Source organism: Humulus lupulus, chromosome 3, assembly GCF_963169125.1.
Source record: "Humulus lupulus chromosome 3, drHumLupu1.1, whole genome shotgun sequence".
In the NCBI taxonomy this organism is placed as follows: Eukaryota; Viridiplantae; Streptophyta; class Magnoliopsida; order Rosales; family Cannabaceae; genus Humulus; species Humulus lupulus.
Window position 1 is genome coordinate 284292688 of NC_084795.1, and position 21013 is coordinate 284313700.

Consider the following 21013-nt stretch of genomic DNA (forward strand, 5'->3'; position numbering starts at 1 on the left):
ATTACTAAAATGCCGATAATTGTAACATATGGTTACAAACTTGTAAATTTTAGTTAAAAAAAAAATTAGTGTTGTAAATTTGTAAATTTTGTTTAATTTTTTTTCCATATTTATGATTATACTCTCATGTATTTTTATATTTTTTTTCTAAATCTCGTATTATTAGTATTTTATTTTTAAAATTTTAAATATTTTTGTGAATTTCGCAATATAATATAATATGATGGCCAATAGTGAAATTCGCACGAGCATAATCACACAAAATATCTACTAATATATTACGACATCCAATTAATAAAACGACAAAACTAAATGACCATTAAACGACAGTAAATCCCAAGAAACGACATTCTATTTTTCAAAAACCCCTCGCAAAAACCTGCTTGGTTAGATTAGACTAAAACGATCATCAATGGCCGCCGCCACCACTACCAGACAAGTTTCGGCATTCAAGCGGTGGATGAAGTCCCAAGGGATAGACTGCAGCGACGCCCTCCAAATCTGCGACTGCCCTATTCAAGGCATATCCGTTACAGCTCTCCGCGACATCAGCGAAGGTGACGTGGTGGCCACCATCCCCAAGCTCGCCTGTCTCACCGTCCAGACCACTGGCGCCCGAGACCTCATCGAAGCTTCCTATTTAGATGGCAACCTCGCCCTCTCGGTGGCCATCATGTACGAGAGGAGCCTCGGCCAGCGCTCCCCTTGGGCCCCTTATCTTAATGTCCTGCCTTACCAAGAATGCTTGCCGTTCGTTTGGACTCCACAAGAAGTTAAGACCCTACTCTGCGGTACCGAGCTCCGCAAGGTACGTTTTTTATTATAATAATTATATCTGTAAGTGTATGTATATCACACAAATATTTCTGTGATATATGGGTTGGTGTTGGCTTAGGAGATATGCCAATATACAGCTCTGATATGTATATTAACTTACCAAAGACCATATTTTTCAATGTGTTGATGGTGTCTTTGGAAATGCATTACTCTGAAATGTGGACTATGTATCTATGCTCTTTTATATATATTTTGACTGTTAGAGATGATCATCTGTAATGGGTGGATGTTGGCTTAGGGAATTCTCAGCTCTGTGTGCAATTTTACTTATCCAAGACCATCCTCTGCAATGGGTTGAGGAAGTTTAAGGGAAATGCAAAACTCTGAAGTGTAGACTATGTATCTATGCATGTGTGTTTTCGTTTCTACCAAACTAAATGCCATTTTGTGTAATGGTTGATGGTGTTTTAGGAAAATGCAAGTCTTTGAACTGTAGATTATGTTATCTATGCATGCATATGTGAGAGCTGTAAATGTGGGCCGGCCTGGCCTGGCCCACATTTTCGTGCCTCCGATAAATTCGACCCGGGCCGGGCCAGCCTATTTTTGAAAGAGTAGGCCCAGCACGGCCCATGTCGTGCCGTGTCGGGCCGGCCCACTTTCTATATTCGGGCCAACTTTTTTAGGCCAACTTTTTTTTTTGCTAAAAAATGTAAAGATTGAGAATTGAACCCTCCACCTCCTCTTTAACCATCAATGAACTTACCACCAAACTAAATACATTTCTTTGTTTAAATTATAATTTTAGATATTTTTATATAATTTTTAACAATATTTTACACAAAATTATATCAAAGATAATTATCAGAATTTTAATACCTACTAATAAATGCTAAAAATTTAACTAACAAATCTTAAAATAAATTAATATAATTATAAAAATATAAACATTGAGAAAAATAAGACATATATTATCATTTTAATTTATTAATTATTAACAAATAAAAATTTATTATGATTATTAATGTCAAAATATCGGCTTTTTTATCGTGTCGTGCCTTCGGGCTTGTCGTGCCGTGCCGTGCTAAGCCCGTGTCGTGCCGTGCCTGGCCCAAACCCATATTTTTTCGTGCCGTGTCGTGCTCGTGCTTCCCGGGCTCGTGCCGGTTCCGTGCCGTGCTCAAAAGTCCGGCCCGTATTTACAGCTCTATATGTGTGTCCCTTTTTACCAAAGCAGAAGATCTTGTATAATGTGTTGATGGTGTTTTTTTAGAAAATACAGAGCTTTGATATGTAGATAGATGTAGGTAGACGGTGAAGGAAGAACAGGTTCTTATGTGTGTGGACTGGGAAGTGGATATTTTGCCTCTGTTGGAATCGGAATCTTGTCAGCTTGATCCCAGCTTCTTTGGCTTGCAAGACTATTTTGCTGCTAAATCTCTCGTTCATTCTCGGTCTTTTATGATTGATGATGACTTTCATGGTGCTGGAATGGTCCCTTTAGTTGACCTGTAAGTTTAATGTTAATGTCAAATTTCAATACCCTTTTTGTTGATGTCATACATGCACGTAAGTTATAACAATACTTAAGTTTAACATCTTGTATCATATTCCAGCTTTAATCATAAAACAGCCGCTGAGGATGTACACTTCACATCTGTTACTTTTGACTCTGAATCTGATAGTGAAGCTGACGATGGCCAAATGAATGGTCATAGCTATACCTATGCTTACAATGACAAAAAATATGAACTGGAGCCAACTCCGATTTCTCCCACAGATGACTTCCCCTCTGACTGGGGGGATGAGCCTGTACCTATGGAGATGATTATGGTTAAAGATGTCAAAGCTGGATCTGAGGTGAGTTTTCTCCTATGTTTTTTGTGTAACGTGAGGGGTTGTTTTTATTTATTTTGGATTTGATGTTACAAGATATTAGACTATGGTGTCCCACATGGAATATGTGTAAGAATATTGAACTATTAATAAGAACATGTGTAACTCCACTAATCACTAATTGGTTTTTAGATGGAACCTCATGATTCTTGTCATGGTATCAAGAGCCAATTCCATTGAGGGCATTCGATCCACACCGATCCAAAAGAGTGAGCCAAGCCGCACGAGATCCGCATAGTGCGAAAAGACACTTGAGATCCAAAAAAATAAGCGTGCTGACAAAATGGGCCACTTGTGATCAGGTGATTCAAGATTGGTGAGCGAAAAATCGCCACCATCTTGAGGGGGATATTAGACTATGGTGTCCCACATGGAATATGTGTAAGAATATTGAACTATTAATAAGAACATGTGTAGCTCCACTAATCACCAATTAGTTTTTAGATGGAACCTCATAATTCTTGTCACAAGATTCGGCTGTTGAAATCATGGAATATCTAGGATTTGTTGGTTTGTCTTTCATGAAGGGCTAAACTTATATGGTAGAGGAGGTCGTGCTGCTCTTTAGCTAATGTATTTCAGCTTAAACTAAGTAACATAATTGTAGCTGGCATTGATTGACTGCTGTGGCTCTGGTGTGATTGCACTAAGATGTATATGATTTTCAATGAGAAGATAGTTCGATAAGTTTGTTTATAAGTTTAGTGAATTTTTTTGTTTATTTTTCTATTTATAGAAAAGAAATATATAAATAAATAGAAACATAAACAGACCAAAACTCATCTTTTTTTACAAAATGAAAGAAAAAGAGCTCTTTTATTACAAGTTCGACAGGGCCTGCGATGAAAAAAAAAAAAAAAACTATAATCTACACATTGATTCTTTTTTTTCGCAATTTGTGTTGAACCGTATGCATCAAAAGATGCATGTACGGTTTCAAAGGGATACAATTTTATCCCAATCAACCAACTTTATCGAGAAAGATTACTTTTTTTAAGGTTGATAGCGAGATCTCAAATCAACTTATTGGTCTTATGGTATACCACATGAGTTCCTATTGTTTGTACTGAAATTTACAGGTTTATAACACTTATGGCCCATTGGGTAATGCTGCACTACTTCAAATGTATGGATTTACAGAGCCTGATAACCCATATGACACAGTGAACATCGACATGGAAATAGTACTCGAATGGAGCTCATCCTTAATTTCTAGTACAAGGTTATCTCTGTGGAGAAAGATGGGTTTCTCTGGATGTGACTGCCAAGACGACGAAAAATTCGAGATCTCGTTTGATGGAGAGCCTGAAATAGAGCTACTAATTTTGTTATACATTATGGTGTTACCAGAGGATGCATATCACAAGTTGAATTCTGCAGTGTCGAAATTTGTGATTTTTTCGAGAGATCAGTTGATGAAAGGAGTGGGCATGGAACTGTTGAAAGGAACTTCAAAACCTAGCAGAGACATGTTCGTGAACAAAAGTGTAGGCAATGCTCTTTTGTCAGTTACAAACATTAGGGAGAGTCTTTATGGTTCAAATTCATTAGAGGATGATATTGAAGCATTAGAGAGGTGTTGTTGCGTAAGAGAGAAGAAGTTGTACCATTCTTTGATGCTTCGAATCTGCGAAAGAAGAATTCTTCAGAAGCTCAGAAGTTATGCTGCTGAGGCTGCTCATTTGAAAACTAGTAGGAGAGCTTCCACAAGGAAGAAATCAAAAAAGGCTTGAAATGCATCTGAAATTTATGTTGTAATGGTTTGATTGTTTTTGGTACTATTTCCTGTTTTTAGTTTACAGGTAGCCATTTATTTTGCATAAACTTTAAAAAAAGTAGTCCTAGTCCAATCAACCATTGTTATGATGTAAGTTAATTGGAACAATTTCTTGATATGTAAATTCTACAAGTATCTCACATTTTTATGATATTAATACAGGCCATTCTTGGTAAAACAACAGTGAAAGAAGCAACATTGACTAGGGGTGAACATTTGACCCGCAAAACTTTAAAACCCGCCTGACCCGAACCTCGAGAACCCGAATTTTTGGAAAACCCATTCATTTTGGGCTTAATCCGACCCGAACCCAAAATATATCGGGTTGGGTTCGAGTTTAAAATGTAGTAATTTTGGGTTCGGATGACACCTGAACCCGACCGAAATTTAAAAAAAATCTGAAAAAAATAGTATATTTGAAAAAAATGGTATTTTTGGCCCAAAACCCAGCAGGCCCAGCTCAACCAAAAAATACCTGAAACCCGAAAAAATTCAGATCAGTTTCGGTACCATTGACCTAGAGAAAATAAAAGAGTAGTTCTCAAAATAGGTCATCTTTGTTCATAGTCTTGAGAAATGTAAAGTAACATTTTGAAATTTAGATGAATTTAGTTCAAGAGACACTATTGGGATAATGCCTCGTCTCAAAGCTTACACCTGTTCCAATTTTTAGTAATAGGAAAAAGAAAAAAAAAGTACAGTTAAAGATGGTATAATATTGACTTCTGAGTAATAGCATAAACTGGTATAATCTATTTACATGAATAAGTCTAAGGTCAAGAAAATTGGAGGGTTGAATGCACACTTAGTAGATTTACAAAAACAAATCTTTTACAGTTTTATAGAAAAAATTATACAATATAGAGAATTGTAGTTTACACTCTATAGTCTATGCTATTGATGTTTATCATCTTCATGTATATCTTTGTATGTCATTATCTCAGTGAAAGGAGCCAAAAGTTGAAAGCAAACAACAGAAATGGAAGCCATCTTATGTCTTATTCTTCTGAGCTTTGGCTTTCTCAATAGACTCCATGGTTTCTTCAAAAGATTTCTGAACACAACAATAGATAAACAAAGAAAAGAAACAAGATTCAATCAGGTTGAGTGTACTATGCTGTTAAAGAATATTATAAAACCAAAAACAGCCTAAGAGACAACCGAATTATATAGAGATTAATTGGACAACGTTGAACATGGAAACTGAATGAGAAGTTGGGCACTTGGCCTGTACCATGCAAGGATGGTGATCGTGACACATAAAACAACAAGGCAAGATAAAAATTGGATAAGTCAAAATGTATTGCTATGCTATTTTTTCTTAGTTCGTTATCAACAACCTGGAACGTAAAATGTAAAGCAACGCAAGTTGAGCGCAGAGTAACATACCCCAGAATTACGCGTCTTCCACAAGGCATCCTTGCCCATATCGATTACGAACATCCCACCAAGTAAAGCACTGAATGTATACAGAATTAATTTCTTAAAATCAGTAACTTATCCAACTAATGAACTGCTGAAATTCATTACTACATTTAATAGAAGAAATAGAGTTCACATTAGCATTCATAAAACTGCAGAGTGAATTAAGACTTGTAAGATAAGAAAATCACAAGCTTATTTCTGTAGTTCAGCTTAGCAAAGCCTAAACATGAATATATGTCAAGGCTGACTTAATAAATCAACTCAAACTTCAACTATGTTCAGAAAATATTTGCCAAACGACGATCATAACTTCTTGTAGAAATAGTACAGAATCGCAAATCTTGTACGAAGAATAAATAGTCTTAATGGAGAAAGAGAAGATGAGGCTTGAATGAAATGAAACTAGCACAATGATTCTCAACAACTAAGTCAAACAAACAAGAGTATTAATAATTGCTTAAAATATCAAATATACTTGAAAAGCAAGCAAAGCAGTACAAATGGTGCCCTTCAACTTTTCTCATTCTGAGTACTGGAAATTGTACCAGCTTAACAAGGAAAAGATATCAAATTGCATGAAGGAATAAAGTTGTGATGAAAGCGATAAGTGCAAATTTCGAGTGAAAACAATCTTGCATGTGATGCTGAAACTTGTTGATCAGAAAAAAATTGGCCCATTTAAGGTGAAATATGAAAACAGAAATGTCACATCTCGGTGCATCAACAGTTTTAACAAGAAAGTTCAACACAAAATATAATGCCTCCAATATTCTCCAAGCCCATTTGTTACAAATCATGAACCTAAGCTACCAATGGGAAGAGAAGTTCCAACTAGGAATTCATGCTAGCGCTTACAACAAGCAGTCAAACCACTAACTATGTTCTATAAACCCAATCATTTCACTCTACAAATAGTACAGACTTAAGTTACAGAGTCACTTCCAAGTCAATGGTTGATCTAAGCCAAACTATCACCTCAAACCCAATTTATTCTTAACTATAATCAATAACAAACTCAAAGATTTCCACAGTGCTCACTGTTTCATTTAGCCTTTTTACCATGTACTCACTCCTCATATTGTACATAATAAGCAGCTATTCATTCCAATCATTCATATGTCAAATTTCAATATCTCATGTTTCTAAACTAATTTCATTGGAATCTCATCATAAAATTAAGGTAATTGATAAGTGGGTGGTTTCTATTTTGTTAGCCTCATACAAAGTATTCATACAATTCAGCACAAAACCATTCCACAAACACTAGAATAAGATAACATCTGACCCCAATTCACAAAGATACAAAAAAATAAACTTTGAAGGAGTGAGAATCGTACCCAGCAAAGGCGGCATTGAGAAGAAACGCTCTCGTGGTTAAGTAGCGAAGCACATTCTCAAACTTGGAAACGAAGCCATTGGAGCCCATACCAGAACCTGAACCGGGTCGATATTCGCTACCATAATTGTGATGACCGTAACCATAACCATACCCATAGTGATTACCAGTGGCGCCAGAATTTTGATACCGGGATCGGAAATTGTACTCGGCCCGCTTGCGATCGTCGCTGAGGACCTGGTAAGCCTCGGAGACCTGCTTGAATCTGAGAGTGGCGGTGTCTCTGACCGCCTTGGGGGAGCCAGAATGCTTGTCGGGATGAAACTTGACGGCCAATCGCCGGAACGCATCCTTGATTTCGTCCTTGCTCGCGTTCTTGCTCAGGCCCAGTACCTCGTAGTGATCCATTTGTGTGTAACTCTCATCACGATTTTCCCGAGAAAATGGAAAAGAAAAACAAGGGTTTGAATGGAAGAAGAGAAAGGAAAAGGAAAGTTAAAGGCTTTGGAGAATCCATGGCGGGGAGAAGTGTAGTAAAGGCCGGAGTAAATGGCGTCCCCGTGGCGCTTCCATAGCCGGTAGTCAGATTCCTTCCTTCCTATTATTATTTTAGGAGCATTTTTAATAATTTTTTTTTGGTATTTTATAAATATTATTGGATTAAGTGTAATTTGTTATAATAATAAAATTTTATTGATATAAATCATATAAATATTATAGGAAGGGGCTTTAAAAATGGCTCTTTTGTGGGAATAATTTTTGGGCTCGATTTTTTTTATAATCGTGTATATTGTAGTTATTTAGACCATCCTGCAAATTTTCAGAAAATTCCGAATAATTTATAGTGCCGAAAACTAGATTAAAACATGTTATTTTTTATGCACGTAAAAAAATTAATCACGCATCCAATAACTTATTTTTAAACTAATTTTCGGCATTATAAATTATTTAGAATTTTCTGAAAATTTGTAGAATACTCTAAATAACTACAATATACATGATCATAAAAAAAATATCGCTGAAAACTGTTCACTTGATAACACAAAAAAGTTTCACCAATAAAACTGTTTTTGAATCCCCTACCATATAAATTTCTAAATAGTTATTGAAAGCTAGTATTTTTGTATTGTAAAGATTCTACATTAATTGTTTAAATATTTTTGAAAAGTTCTATATTCTTTAATGTATTTTAAAAAGTGTTGATTTGACAAAAGAAAAAAAATTTAAAGAAAGAAACATAGAAATAATATTATGAGAAAAACTTGTTACATTACAAGTAAACAATACTCAAAATGAGTTTGTGCAACATTCAATAGAACAATCTAAAACAGAGATAAAGCTATTACAGATTATAGTACTACAATTACACTAAAAATATCCAAAATAATAATCTTGACATTACAAATTATTTTGAGGAAAACTCCACAAATGTTGAACTCTCCATAAATGAAGGTGGTTTTGTCCCCTACAAAATGCATAATCTTCACAAGTAAGTTGTCTAAACGAAAAAGACTACTGATTTTTTTTCAAATACGTGATCAACTTTTGTGTTTTGTTAAATGACAATTCAAACTTTTACAAAATAGATCAAATACTTTATACCCAATTTTAGTCAAAAAAAATTCAAATATAATATTTCATTTTCAGTCCCTCGACCACTTTCTTTGCTTCTCTGAAGCCATCGCATCACTAACGATCCGAGAATTGATCTTATAATTAATTTTTCTTTTACTAAAATCAGGTCTAGAATACTATTTTGATTCATTTCGTAAAACATAATATAAAAATTATCATTTAACAAAACACAAAAACCGATCACATATTCGAAAAAAACACATATACCAAAATGGTATTTTGCCAGAGATGAATATATAAGCAAAACAAAAAGAATAATATCAAATAAGTTCTGAAAAGGAAATGAGCATATGTTTACCTTCTTAGCCTTAACACTCCTCCTATTAGGTTTGATCCAATTTTCTACATCCAAGAACTTGAAAAATGCATATCTCCAAGACTTGTTGAAGATCAAAGTGAAACAGACACCCCAAAATCCAACAATAAAACCAAGTGCTAAGCTGATAAAAAATCCCATGGTTATAAACTCATCATCTTCATTTTCTACATGATCACCAACCTGAATCTGATGTTCTTCTTCTTCATCTAAACATTTCTTATGAAGTGGAGATCCACACAGTTCAGGATTCCCAACATACGCAGCTTCATCTCGAGTTTGGAGTTGAGGGCCTGTTGGAATTTTCCCAGACAAGTTATTGTTGGACAAGTCTAATGTGTTGAGACGATCCACTTTCGAAAGACTCGAAGGAATTTTCCCAGAAAAGTGGTTCCTTGACAAATCAAGAGCATCCAAAGAAACCAACTGACCAATCTCTGTAGGAATTTTTCCACTTAGATTGTTTCTTGACAAGTTCAAAGACACCAAACCATTGAGCTCAAAGATTTCTGCTGGAATTTCTCCTGTCAAAATGTTGCTAGAAAGATCTATAACCTTCACAAGTCCAAGAGTATTTTCATACCGAGACAAAGTTCCTTTCCAAGTCAAGAAAAGTTGTTCACTATAGTCTGTCATTGTACTATTGAAAGCATAAGTATTAGTTCTGAGAAAAATAGAACTGAGACCTTCATTTACTTTCATTGATTTAAGGTTACCAATACAACTTGGTATGCTTCCAGAGATGTTATTGAAAGAAAGGTCCAACACTTGAAGATGCAGCAATTGACAGAGATTTAGGGGCATGTTTTGATCAAAATGATTGGATCTGAAGCTGAGAATAACAAGCTTTTGAAGACTTGTTCCTATCCACAAAGGTATTGGCCCCATGAATCTGTTTTGTCCAACATCAAGAGCCTGCAATTCTCCACATTTTTCCATGGAAGAAGGCAGTTTCCCACTAAAATTGTTGTTACTCAAATGCAGTGATTTAATCAATGATAAGTTGCCAATAGAGCTGGGAATTTCTCCTGATAGCTTGTTGTTTGACAGAATGAGATATTCTATGTCTTTGAGTTTTGACAAACAGTTTGGAAGATCTCCAATCAATTGATTATCAGAGATATCAAGAATGTTCAAGTAATGATAAGTGATTTTACACATGGAGTTTAGACTTGAGAATTTGTTTTTGGAAAGATATAATGTTCTCACTCTGAATAGAAACATTGGTACTGGACCATGAAAGAGATTTGAGCTCAAATCAACATCATCAAATCTCATTTCTGATGGGTGAAATTCCTCTATAGCTCCACTAATTTGGTTGTTAGAAACATTCACAAAAGATAATGAAGTAGTGAGATTCCAAAACCATTTAGGTATGGATTGTGAGATTCCTGAGCTGGAGATATCTATTTGCCAGAGGCTGTTTTGAGTTTTCAGCCACTTTGGAAACTGAGTCCCCAGCTCACAGCTCCTGAGCCCAAGCTTTTGTAAAGTAAAAGGAGGAATCCAGTCAGATGAGACATTGAATTGCAGGTGTTTATTAGATGATAAATCCAGATGATATAGCATTGAGAGGTTTGAGAAATGAGCTTCACTAATCACACCTTCAAATGAGTTCACAGATAGATCCAAAATCTCCAAATTACTCAGACTGGAAATACTTTCAGGCACAAGTCCATGCAATTGATTTGACTGAAGCCACAGCTCTGTCAAAGATAAGAGTTGTGTTTCTTTGACAATAAATCTGGTTATTTCACCTCTGAGATTGTTAAAGGTAAGATCAATAGATTCTAGGGCAGTCATGTTCCCAAAATCATTTGGAATAGAATTTTCTAACTGATTAAAACTCAGATCAAGATATGTGAGTGAAACCATGTTCCCAAAACCATTAGGAATGTTACCCTTTAAGAGATTACCACTAAGGGAAATGTATTCAAGGGAAGTCATGTTTACAAAAGTATTTGGAATAGTACTTTCTATGTGATTAGAAGAAAGATCAAGGTATGTCAAAGAAGGTGTCAAATCTCCAAAATCTTGTGGAAGATAACTCAACTTGTTACCAGTAAGATCAAGATGGAGAAGGTTGGGCATGAAGCTATACAACCATTGTTGACTAGAAACAGATAGTTCATTCAAAGAAAGATCAAGACTGGAAAGAGATGTTGATGAGTTCAAAATGGACAGAAATGGAGGTGTTGGAGTTTGAAGACTGCAACCACTCAGCTTCAAATTTGTTAGGTGAGAAAGTTTGCCTATTGGTTGAATCCAGTTCTTGGCTTCACTCAAGTTTGATCCACTCAAGTCAAGCTGTCTCAAAGAAGAAAGGGAAGAAAGCCAATCCAAGTTTGTTATGATCAAATTATTAGAGCTAAGATCAAGAAACTGCAACCTTGAAAGGTTTCCAAACTGAGGTGGGATTTTCCCACTCATGAAGTTGGCAGAAAGATCAAGGTATGATAGTCTGGTGAGATTAGCAATAAAACTTGGGAATGTGACATTCAACTCAGTGTGACTGAGCTGAAAATATCTCAAATTCTGCAACTCAACCAATGAAGAACTGATATATTTACCTGAAAGAGGCAATGTGTAGTACTCATCATCACTTTCACCAAAAGTTGAAGGAGAGAGGTGGAGCTTGGTGACATGACCAGATTTGTTGTGGCAGTGAATTCCAACCCAGTTGCAGCACTCTCTTTTGTGTTCTTCACTGCCCCAGGAAGAAAGAAGAGGAGTAGAATCCAGACCATCTTTAAACTTGAGTAGTGCTTCTCTTTCAACTTGTTTGCATCTGATCAAGCTTGTTCCTCTAACCTCTCCTGAGTTTGAGTAGAGCAAAATCACCAAGAACACAGCAGTTTGAGTAAATCTATTCATATTTCTGGCAAGAAGTTAATTAAGATGGGATCATAAGGCTTCCAAGAACGAATATATAAATATATAATCTTTCCAAGTCTTGTACTTGTAGACTGTGTGAATGCGCTGTGATACGAAGACTTGAGTATTGAGTGTCAGTAATCAAGAAGATTTGGAGAATGAAGTTGACTATCGTTTAGCGGAACAATAATGTCTATATCCAAACACATACACACATACATACATACATACAGACATATATATATATATATATATTTGGCTGTTAGCGATGATTATCTGTGATGGGTTGATGTTAGCTTAGTAAATATACAGCCAAGACCATATATTTCTATGGATTCATGGTATTTTAGGAAATGAAAAACTCTGTGTATTTGTATATATATATACAGGAGGATAATTCTTGTATAGTGATTCACTCTAAGTCCGTGCTTTCAGTGTTTTTCGACCTATCAACAGTTTTTGGCGTGATTTTTTGTATGACCGTGTATATTGTAGCTATTTAGAGTATCTGCAAATTTTTAGAAAATTCTAAATAGTTTATAGTACCGAAAACTAGGTTCAAATATGTTGTTTTCCACACGCATAAAAAAACTTAGTCACGCGTGCAACAATGAACTTAGTTTTCGGTACTGTAAACTATTCAGAATTTTCTGAAAATTTACAGAATACTCTAAATAGCTACAATATACACTGTCATAAAAAAAAAATCACATCGAAAACTATTCACAGGAACTATTCACATGTTGTAAACACTGAGAGTCCTTACAATAGAACTTAGTGTAGAGTATGTATATTTAACTGATAGAGATGGTCAAAGATACAGGGGTTTTTTTTCTATGAATCAACTTATTCTTAGGCCAAAAAAAGCCAAACAGAGGTTTAATTTGCTCCACTAATATATGGCAAGTGCTCGAGTGTTTGAAATAATTAATTGTGATGTTGATTTCACTTTCCGTTTTCATTGACTATTGACAAATCCACTCTAGCTAGCTAGATAAAAACAATGAATGGCCTGTTCTGCAATTTGATCTTATAACTAAAAGACACTCACTCTTGACAAAGCTATTGAATTTGAACCCACTAAAGATGTGGCTTGTGTGATTGTAGCTAGTCTTGATTGACTGCTGTGGCTCTGGTGTGTTTACACTAAGATTATGTGTCTGACTTTAAATGACTCCTATTGTTTGTTTGTGCTGGTAAGTCCATTATATGTTTCATTTTTGGTTTATTCTTTTTGAATTAATATCAGTTTTACTTGGCTAAAGGCCATGGACTTTGAATTTGAGTTGCTAGTTTACCATTTCTGTTTTTGGCAAATTCTCAGATACACCTCTTTAAAAGGGGCACATCGGTGTACCCTTCTGGTGTTTTTTGGTTAGGGAAGTATTTTTGGCGAATTTTTTTATGATCGTGTACATTGTAGTTATTTAGAATATTCTGCAAATTTTAAGAAAATTTCAAATAATTTGCAGTACCGAAAATAAGGTTCAAATATGTCACTTTCGGACAAAAAAAGTTTACTAAATCATATACTCTTTAAAAAATTGACCAATCAACAAGGAAATGGCTTTCTTATGCTAATGTAAAGAACATTCTAATTGGATTAATATTTTAAAATTGAAAAAAAATACTAAATATTTTCTTTATGAGATAAATATTTAATGTATATTTTTGTTTATTACTAAAAAAAATAATGCAAACCATATATTTTGTATCATATATACATACATAAATATCTATAATAATATAATAATAATTATTATTATTATTATTATTATTATTATCTCTAATGATATTTAAAATATAATCATATTTTGATTAGGATTAGGATTGTTTTAGGAGTTAATGGAAGGAACTAGTAAGAGAGCTTCCACAAGAAAGAAGACTTGAAATTAATGCTGAACATGAAATTTTTTGCTGTAATATTATATGGTTTAATTGTTTTTTTACTATTTCAAGTTTTTAATTAATAACCAAAAGGTCAAAACAAGTTAGGAGATTTTGGTTTTCGAGTTTCTTGAGAATGGTTAAAGTTGTCCATTTTGATTATCAATTTCTACAACTATTTACAATTAGCTAGCATAAATTTTATTTCTATTCAGATTACAATAAAAATAGAGTATAAATTGAATGAGGAAGCAAAACTTATTGTCCAGCCCAAAAGACATGCGTAGCTTATCCATGAGTCGTTATATTAAACTTACGACCAACATGAGAAAAAGATATACTCGAAGAATTAGCCAATAAAACTTTTATTATATTGGAACAATTTATTCCTAGTTCATTTTTGTAGGTTGAATTATTGTTTAGCGCCAATTCAAGAGATAGAGAGTGAAAAGAAACTACATAAAATTAAGTCATATTCTTTGAGCCCGGATAAGTGCCACTAATAGTGCCCGAGCTTCTTGAAAGGCTTATCAAACCCTTGTATAACAAACCAAAAGAGTTTAAGATATAAAATCCAAAAGAAAAAAATAAAAATGAAATAATTAAAAGAGAAAGAATTTAAGTAAGGCCACTATCCAAATACAAGAATTTAAGTAAGGTCACTATTCAAACACAACAACCCTAACACAAGGTAATTCCCTTGGTTAGGGTTCCTATGTACCCATAAAGAAATTAACATAAATTTTTTAAAAGCTCAAGATGAGTTTAAACCGAAGATAACCGGACTCCAAGTTACCTAATAGATGTTTTGATAAAGCCGCCAATACTTGTTTTTCCAAAGGAAAGTATGCTCCAAATCCCACTGAATCTGTCTTGGTAGATATTGTAACGTCAACCATTAATGTAACGTCCTCCTAATCTAAAACTGTTACACTGTATAATTTAAATAGTACTTAACTCGCTAAACGAGTCATTTGGATTTAACCTGTGTAATTAAAACTAACCACAGAGTCATATTTTATAGAATATTGTTATTTTGTATTTTAGGTGGCACATATTGTGGGTTAATATTATTAAATTGAATTATAAGAGACTTAATATTGGATTGCATCAATTGCGGTTGTATTCCTAGAATTAAAAGTTGATTCAATTTCCATAATTTCAGTAAACCAAATGATATATGATTATTTCTTACTATCCTTAGTAATATTCATACATTGTTTGACCTAATTCAATGGATTTCCACCACACATTGTTTCATTTGGCATTTTTACCATGTCCTCATTGGTATAAATATATCAATGGGAGGATCTAATTTAGTGGGAATCTCTATATTAAATTAACGTATTTACATAACCAACTTCATATCAAATATTCTCACAACTCCAACTATCACAAGACCACTCCACTTACACTAGAATCACATAATATATCATCACCATTCCAATTCACAAAATTTTAATAGTGATAACAAAAGTGAATAAATTAATTAATAAATCAAATCTAACATGTTGATCAGGGAGCCTTTTCGACAATGAAAAATAAATTAAATATTAAGTTTTTAATTAAACATATTTAAAATGACTGATAACTACATTTCTATGATAAACTGATATCTTAGACCCGAAACTTGTGTCCTTAATCAACCAATTACACACACACATACACATATAATATTCCAGCAAAATAAATGGACACCATACATAATAAACTGAAAACGTGAGAGCACACGAGACAGCCACATTTTAGCAGAATGGTTGAAGTTGTACATGGATGTTTTCTCACTCAAGCTTTCTTCTAATCAGGCCTTTGAAGAAGTCAAAACTACATATGCACAATGAAAATAGTGTCATGATTTTACTTATGCCGAGATCATGATCATAATCATAATGTTACGTATCTAACAGTACCCAATAGTCACAACGCTGCAATTAATCAAGAACAAATATGAATCTGAAGCTTAATATAATAGCAGTTCCATTAGGAAAATAGCTTGTATTACTCGAACAAAGGAAAAACAATAATAAAGAAAGGACCACCGCTAGAGATTCGAGAGCCTGGCCTCTCCTAACAAACCACTAAAATTCCCATACCTCTCTCCTTTCGCCCCACTACTCTCTTTATTACATACCCAATACTACTAAAACATTCTCTCTTATAAGTCAGCACCTTAGGACCACAACGAAAACTTGGAACAGAAAATATAGATAATATTTGCTTGCTACTTTAGTAAAAGTAATATTAGGAAACCTTGTTTATCAAAAAGTCCATTATGCACTAGGGCATTACGAACATATTTTCATGGCATATTGAATAACCCTCAAGATTCTTAGCTCGGAAATTCTTTTAGCAATTTTTGGTTTTCTTGGAGAACTTTCCTAAAGTCCATATCTACTGGAAATCATGATGACAAACAATTACATCATTGTGAAGAGTGTTCTGTGGTGCCAAAGGGTAACGAGATGAAATTGATAAAGTTAACTAGAGCTCAGATGAAATCACAAGGGTACCTATTCCCATCAGGATGAAGTTCACACATTTGATTGTCATCTCCAACAGCTAACAAGTATCCTGAGGAGGTCAAACCCTACAAAAGAGAAATGCATGTGTGAGTACACTTGTATAGTGATGCATACTTTTAGATGCTAAAAACACAATACTCAAGGAAATCTATTTTGAACTTAGACACTGATAAGACAAATTACAAAATGTAAATGCTAATACCATATGTAATTGTTGAAAGTGTACCTGAATTGTAACTACATTTTCTACCACGAGGTCTTGATTCTTTTCCTGTACAATAATCCTCTGCCCGCTGCACACACAATACAAAATCATTGACTACAAAAGCACAAAACAAGCTACTAGTGGAAAAATAAAATGAGTTGATGATGCTGTTACAACAAACTATTCGGTTTCAATCTCCAATCTTCAGTTTATGCAGACCACACAAGGGAAAAGAATGCCTAAATTTACAATTTATGTTGGTTACCGAGTAAGCATAACATCAAGAATGTAAAGAACAAAATTCACACATTGAGGTCCAATGCCACATGAGATAAAATGGTGAAATGAAGAAACTTGAACCTGAGTTCTATCCTCAAACTAAGATTTATTACAACTTATAACCAGGCCTCTTGGGCTCCAATGTCCACAAATACATACACTGAAAAAAGGTAGTGTGCATTTATATAATATTATGAACCCAGCCTAAATTTGAAAAGAAAGAAATGATCAAGATTTTTCACCTGTGCAGCCATGTTTTGTAGTATAAGTTCTCCAACGCCTGGAAGCCTGCATAATATGATGAAATCTACATGACTATAGATTACCTTGACTTGTAAAAAATGATATATCACTTATTGAAACAATAGACTTGATGATGAAATCGACATGACGATGGATTACCTTGACTTATAAAAATATCATAGAACTTCTCAAATTTGCAAAAGAAGGCAGCAAGAATATCTTCTCTTCTGAACTTGTAATCCAAACTAGACAGCTCTTTAAGAAATGCATTCAAACATGTTGTCGGTTTCTCATTATCAACATTCAGACCTATACCTGCAAGTACAAGTGCAAGTGCAAATAAAACTATGCAATTTATTTTTGTCTTCTTGTTGAGATGGAGTGCATGTGATGACACCTAAAAATTAATAATAAAAAGTAGGTAATAAAACTTATAAAGAAAAGAACATTTTAGGTTTGTGGTGGCATGCGTTAAATGGATAGTTTTGCACATAGGAAGAGTTCATTTACCGACACTGACATTAAACTTATTGGACTTATATGTTGAAGTGCAGAGAACTCCTCCAACTTTGAGGCCATTCAAGTAAAGATCATTGGGCCATTTTATTCTAACGTCAACACATGGTAAACCCTGAAATAAGTATACAAGCATATCAAGTTGAAAGCTATACAATCCAACATTCATGGAATGCGAAATAATTGATCATTCCTGGTATGAATGGCCCAAGCATATAACTTACAAAGAGTCCTATAGCTAAATAATCTGAGAACCTCAATCAGATATATAGATACTAAAGGTTTTATCCGAAAGGTTTCATATTTGGCTGATTAGGAACTTAAAGAATAACCAAAAAAAAAAAAAAAAAATAGTTTGCTAAGCAAGCCCGATGTCATATTGCCCTTAAAGGAGGTCAAAGTGTCCGAACACGCTGAAATGATTCATCTAAGCCAATACATTACCATGTTTACTAATGAATTTGCATATAAACCAACTATCAATTTCATCATCAAAAGATTAGGCATTTCAGTTTCATGATTACAAGGTCAAAACTTACATTTTTATCACAAAGATAGTTAATAGCCTCTGTCACAGCAAGAGAAACCACATATTGAACAAGAGGCACAACTCGTCCATCCTCCATCTGCAATGTAAAAGAGAACAGTAGACCACCCTTAGGTGATTCCCACATATTCTTCGACCGCCCTGCAAAAATTAACATCTTTCGTTACTTCTTTACCCATTTTCATTCGTTTTATCAAACAAAACAATATCAATTAACATTTCAAACCTCTCCCTTTGTACTGAATATCAGCCACACAAACCGAACCCGTCGGAATCTCATCGAAATTTCTGTCCACCACTAAAACAGAATTCAATATCTGACCACCAAAACAGGAATTGAATAAACAAAGATTGAAAATTTGAAAGTAGGAAAAACTCACCGAGAAACAACGTCGTGCGTTGAAGATAACCGCGGAGACCAAAGGATAAACCTTCCAAACTTATAGGTTGAGAGAGAATTCATATACGAGTCGATTCCGAACGAGTCCTCCTCCAAAGGTTTATCCAACTCCGAGTGCAGAAGAACTGAAACGCCACCGTTTTCAGGGAGCTTCAGAGTGTTATTGTGCTTAAGAGATTTGGCAGTATCATTCTCCGCCGTGGATTTACCATGTAGAACCAATGTGCATGGCGATTCGGATTCCATAACTGAGAAAGGAAAATAAATTGAATGAGAGGTTTTCTGTGCAACGAAACAATTATTCGATTAGATAGAATGATAAGAATTGGGAGCAAAACCTGTGGCGGCCATGGAAATGGAGGAAGAGCAAGCGATTGATTGGAGAGAGAGAAAGTGGAGAGAGTTTCGAAGGAGAGAGGAGGAGCTTCTGAAGAAGAGCATGAGTTTGTAGTTGAACGAACTACCTTGTTCTGGCGGACTTAACAACTACTACTCCACTACCTACCATCTCTGCAACTTTGACTAAATACGACAACAAATTGGTAAATACGACAACAAATTGAGAAGTGCGAGTCATACGACACATGTCAACATCATCCTAAAACATATGACGTTTTTACAAAAATAAACTTTGAATTGAAATTGGAAAATTTGCAGCATTAATACCAATATCTGTAAATTCGTGACCCATATAAAAAGCCCGAAAAATATGGGTCATATCGTGCCGGTTCATATAAAAACGTGGGTCGTGTCGTACTGGCCCACGTTTTAATAAATCAGACCTAACACGGCCCATAAACATGATATCTTCGGACCAGGCTGAGACGCTTTTGACGAGCCAGCCCATATTGCCAACCTGATTTCTAATACGGGCTAAATTTCGAGCCCAAATCTAGGGTTCAAATTTCTTTAAATTTTTCATTGTTACTTCTTTTTTGTAATATTTTTAAAATTAGAAAAGGTTTATTAGACTTTTAAAATTAGAAGAGATATTAATGCCGCAAATTTCTCAAGATTATAGGAATATGCCAACGATATTTAATAATTATATTAATATAAATTTAAATATTATAAAATACCATTATTATAATAATATATAATACATAATTTTAATTTTTATTAAAAAATTATTATTTCTATTTATAAAGAAAATATTTAGCTACATAAGAAATTAAAACAATATTTATCTTTTATTAAGAATAAACAAACTTTTACAATAATAAATGTGTGATTTGAATGGTGTTTCGACGACCGGCAACTAGCTACTGGCGACCGGCGAGGAGGCTCGAGGATCAGCTACGTCTGAGGGCGACTTTAGCAGATCTTTGTGATGTGTGTTCGTTCGTCTTGGGCGTCTGGTTAGGGCGATTGGCTAGGGCTCTTTTATTTGACGCGGTCATCTGGGGATCATTTGGCTTCTCGCGATGGGAGAGTAGGTCGGCGCTTGGCGAGCCCTGCCTCTTCTTGAATGTTGCAAGAGTGGCAGAATGATACCAAATTTGATGAATAAAAAATTGAACATAACAACAAAGTTGTCAAGTAGAATAATTCTGTTTTTGTTCTGGGTTGTTAGTTTGGTGAATTATTTATGATTTTAGTCCAAAATTTTTAATCGAAATCAGGTTCTGGGGTCTATTATTTTGAACCACTTTACAAACATACAGGATCCAAAAACTAACTTATCAAAACACAGAATTCAAACCAAACAAGTATATATATAAAAAAAGCTCCTTATATATTTTACATGATAGGAGACTGTTTTTTTTTCATCCCAAAAATGTTATTATTAATTAATTAATCACATAATAATGCAATAAGCATGAACATTGTTATCGCTAAAGAGATGAACGGTGTGATCATCGACAGTCTGGTAGGCTTGGTCGGGAAAGTAGCCACGAACACTCTCATTGTAACGCCCTACTCCCTTAGAGCCGTTACTAAGTGAGTTTAAAAACGTGCTTTTAACTCGCTAATCAAGGTTTAAAATCAAATAGTGTACTCAAGCCATAAACAAAGAAAAGACTCAAGAAATAATAGTTTCCATAGATAAATATAAAAGTTTACACTTGGGATCCCAAAATACAGTTTAGAGACATTTACAACATAAAAACTGTACTAAGTCGGCTAAACGACAAAATCTAAGTTCATTTACAAGCATCTTCCAAAATCCTCTGGCTGTGGCAGCCAGGCTGGCCAAACATGTACACGCCGCCTCACGCCTGCTGTACTCATGGTTGGTTGATCTTCTCCTTACCCTTACCTGCACCACAGAGCATCTGTGAGCCGAAGCCCAGCAAGAAAACCCACAAACAGATAACATATGCAACACATAAGTCAAGCATAATAACAGGCCACCAACGGCTAAACACATACGGCCT

General features: G+C 34.6%; 4 protein-coding genes across 5 annotated transcripts; 1 reads left to right on the forward strand and 3 right to left on the reverse strand.

The window, feature by feature from the left end:
• Positions 1 to 290: 290 nt before the first annotated feature.
• On the forward strand, positions 291 to 4622 carry LOC133824855 (ribosomal lysine N-methyltransferase 3-like). Its single transcript, XM_062257862.1, has 4 exons — positions 291 to 808; positions 2089 to 2288; positions 2394 to 2637; positions 3753 to 4622. The coding sequence occupies exons 1-4, from the start codon at positions 413 to 415 to the stop codon at positions 4404 to 4406; spliced, it is 1494 nt and encodes a 497-aa protein (XP_062113846.1). The 5' UTR covers positions 291 to 412; the 3' UTR covers positions 4407 to 4622.
• Positions 4623 to 5146: 524 nt separating this feature from the next.
• LOC133824857 (chaperone protein dnaJ 72) lies at positions 5147 to 7828 on the reverse strand. The gene is made up of 3 exons (XM_062257865.1): positions 7213 to 7828; positions 5840 to 5909; positions 5147 to 5504 (listed from the first exon to the last, which is right to left on the reverse strand). Exons 1-3 carry the CDS (start codon positions 7617 to 7619, stop codon positions 5442 to 5444), a joined length of 540 nt encoding a protein of 179 aa, XP_062113849.1. The 5' UTR covers positions 7620 to 7828; the 3' UTR covers positions 5147 to 5441.
• A 605-nt stretch (positions 7829 to 8433) lies between these two features.
• On the reverse strand, positions 8434 to 12229 carry LOC133824853 (receptor-like protein EIX2). Its single transcript, XM_062257859.1, has 2 exons — positions 9145 to 12229; positions 8434 to 8676 (listed from the first exon to the last, which is right to left on the reverse strand). The coding sequence occupies exons 1-2, from the start codon at positions 12034 to 12036 to the stop codon at positions 8617 to 8619; spliced, it is 2952 nt and encodes a 983-aa protein (XP_062113843.1). The 5' UTR covers positions 12037 to 12229; the 3' UTR covers positions 8434 to 8616.
• A 3236-nt stretch (positions 12230 to 15465) lies between these two features.
• LOC133824856 (biotin--protein ligase 2-like) lies at positions 15466 to 19130 on the reverse strand. Of its 2 annotated transcripts, none has more exons than XM_062257863.1 (10): positions 18974 to 19130; positions 18616 to 18883; positions 18462 to 18523; positions 18228 to 18376; positions 17683 to 17803; positions 17332 to 17487; positions 17172 to 17217; positions 16672 to 16738; positions 16434 to 16510; positions 15466 to 15747 (listed from the first exon to the last, which is right to left on the reverse strand). In XM_062257863.1, the coding sequence occupies exons 1-10, from the start codon at positions 19074 to 19076 to the stop codon at positions 15705 to 15707; spliced, it is 1092 nt and encodes a 363-aa protein (XP_062113847.1). In that variant the 5' UTR covers positions 19077 to 19130; the 3' UTR covers positions 15466 to 15704. The 2 variants fall into 2 exon arrangements, with proteins under 2 accessions (XP_062113847.1, XP_062113848.1); XM_062257864.1 differs by having other exon boundaries at positions 17172 to 17236.
• Between the last annotated feature and the right edge of the window lie 1883 nt (positions 19131 to 21013).